The 565-nt window shown below is 33.3% G+C and overlaps 2 protein-coding genes across 2 annotated transcripts in view; one reads left to right on the forward strand and one right to left on the reverse strand.

The window, feature by feature from the left end:
- The window catches only part of LOC119585730 (RNA polymerase II-associated protein 3-like), a 49,814-nt gene that overhangs the window by 16,466 nt on the left and 32,783 nt on the right, over nucleotides 1–565 (forward strand). The gene's annotated exons all lie outside the window — the stretch shown is intronic.
- Nucleotides 1–565, reverse strand: part of LOC119585727 (protein CLP1 homolog) — a 7,884-nt gene continuing 7,319 nt past the window's right edge. Inside the window, exons 8-9 of the mRNA XM_037934418.1 lie at nucleotides 390–480; nucleotides 1–158 (exon numbers count right to left, since the gene is read on the reverse strand). Of these exons, the coding sequence (XP_037790346.1) occupies nucleotides 47–158; nucleotides 390–480 (203 nt within the window). The 3' untranslated portion in view covers nucleotides 1–46. The remainder of the gene's footprint in view (nucleotides 159–389; nucleotides 481–565) is intronic.

Genomic DNA, 565 nt, shown 5'->3' on the forward strand with positions numbered 1-565 from the left:
TGTAATACCACATGATTTACGAGAAATTACAAAAACACTCTTCATTTTACGATGAGTCCATGAACTGAATTTCTGTCAAAATCAAAATTGTTTTTGGGAGTGGCTTTGGTTGTGGAGACAAGACCTTCATGACTTTGAGGTCTTCATCAACGTCAAGTCTGAGGAAGAGAAATAGTACTGGATTATTACTGCCAAAATGTAAATGCACAATAACAGAAAAACCTAAATATAACACATCTAGAAATAAATCATTATTATGTATTAGCATTGTTATCCTTATGATTTTCTCCTACATGCACGCACATATTAATAATGACAAAAATATATGCCTGGTAATTTGGAAATACTTTCTAACATTATCAGAATCCAAAATCATAATTCAAGCTTACACGCAAATAAATCCAGCGACATTGGAGGTCAAGAGGTCCTCGGGTTCTGTTGCAAGACTTACAGCCAACATGTGATGCTTTAACTTTACACCTGTTTAAAGAAAAAGAAAAAGAAATGTATGTGCAGCAGAATTCAATTTTTTCCAATCCATGTGCTATTTTGTCACTGAATTTGA

Source organism: Penaeus monodon, chromosome 20 (assembly GCF_015228065.2).
Source record: "Penaeus monodon isolate SGIC_2016 chromosome 20, NSTDA_Pmon_1, whole genome shotgun sequence".
Classification (NCBI taxonomy): domain Eukaryota; kingdom Metazoa; phylum Arthropoda; class Malacostraca; order Decapoda; family Penaeidae; genus Penaeus; species Penaeus monodon.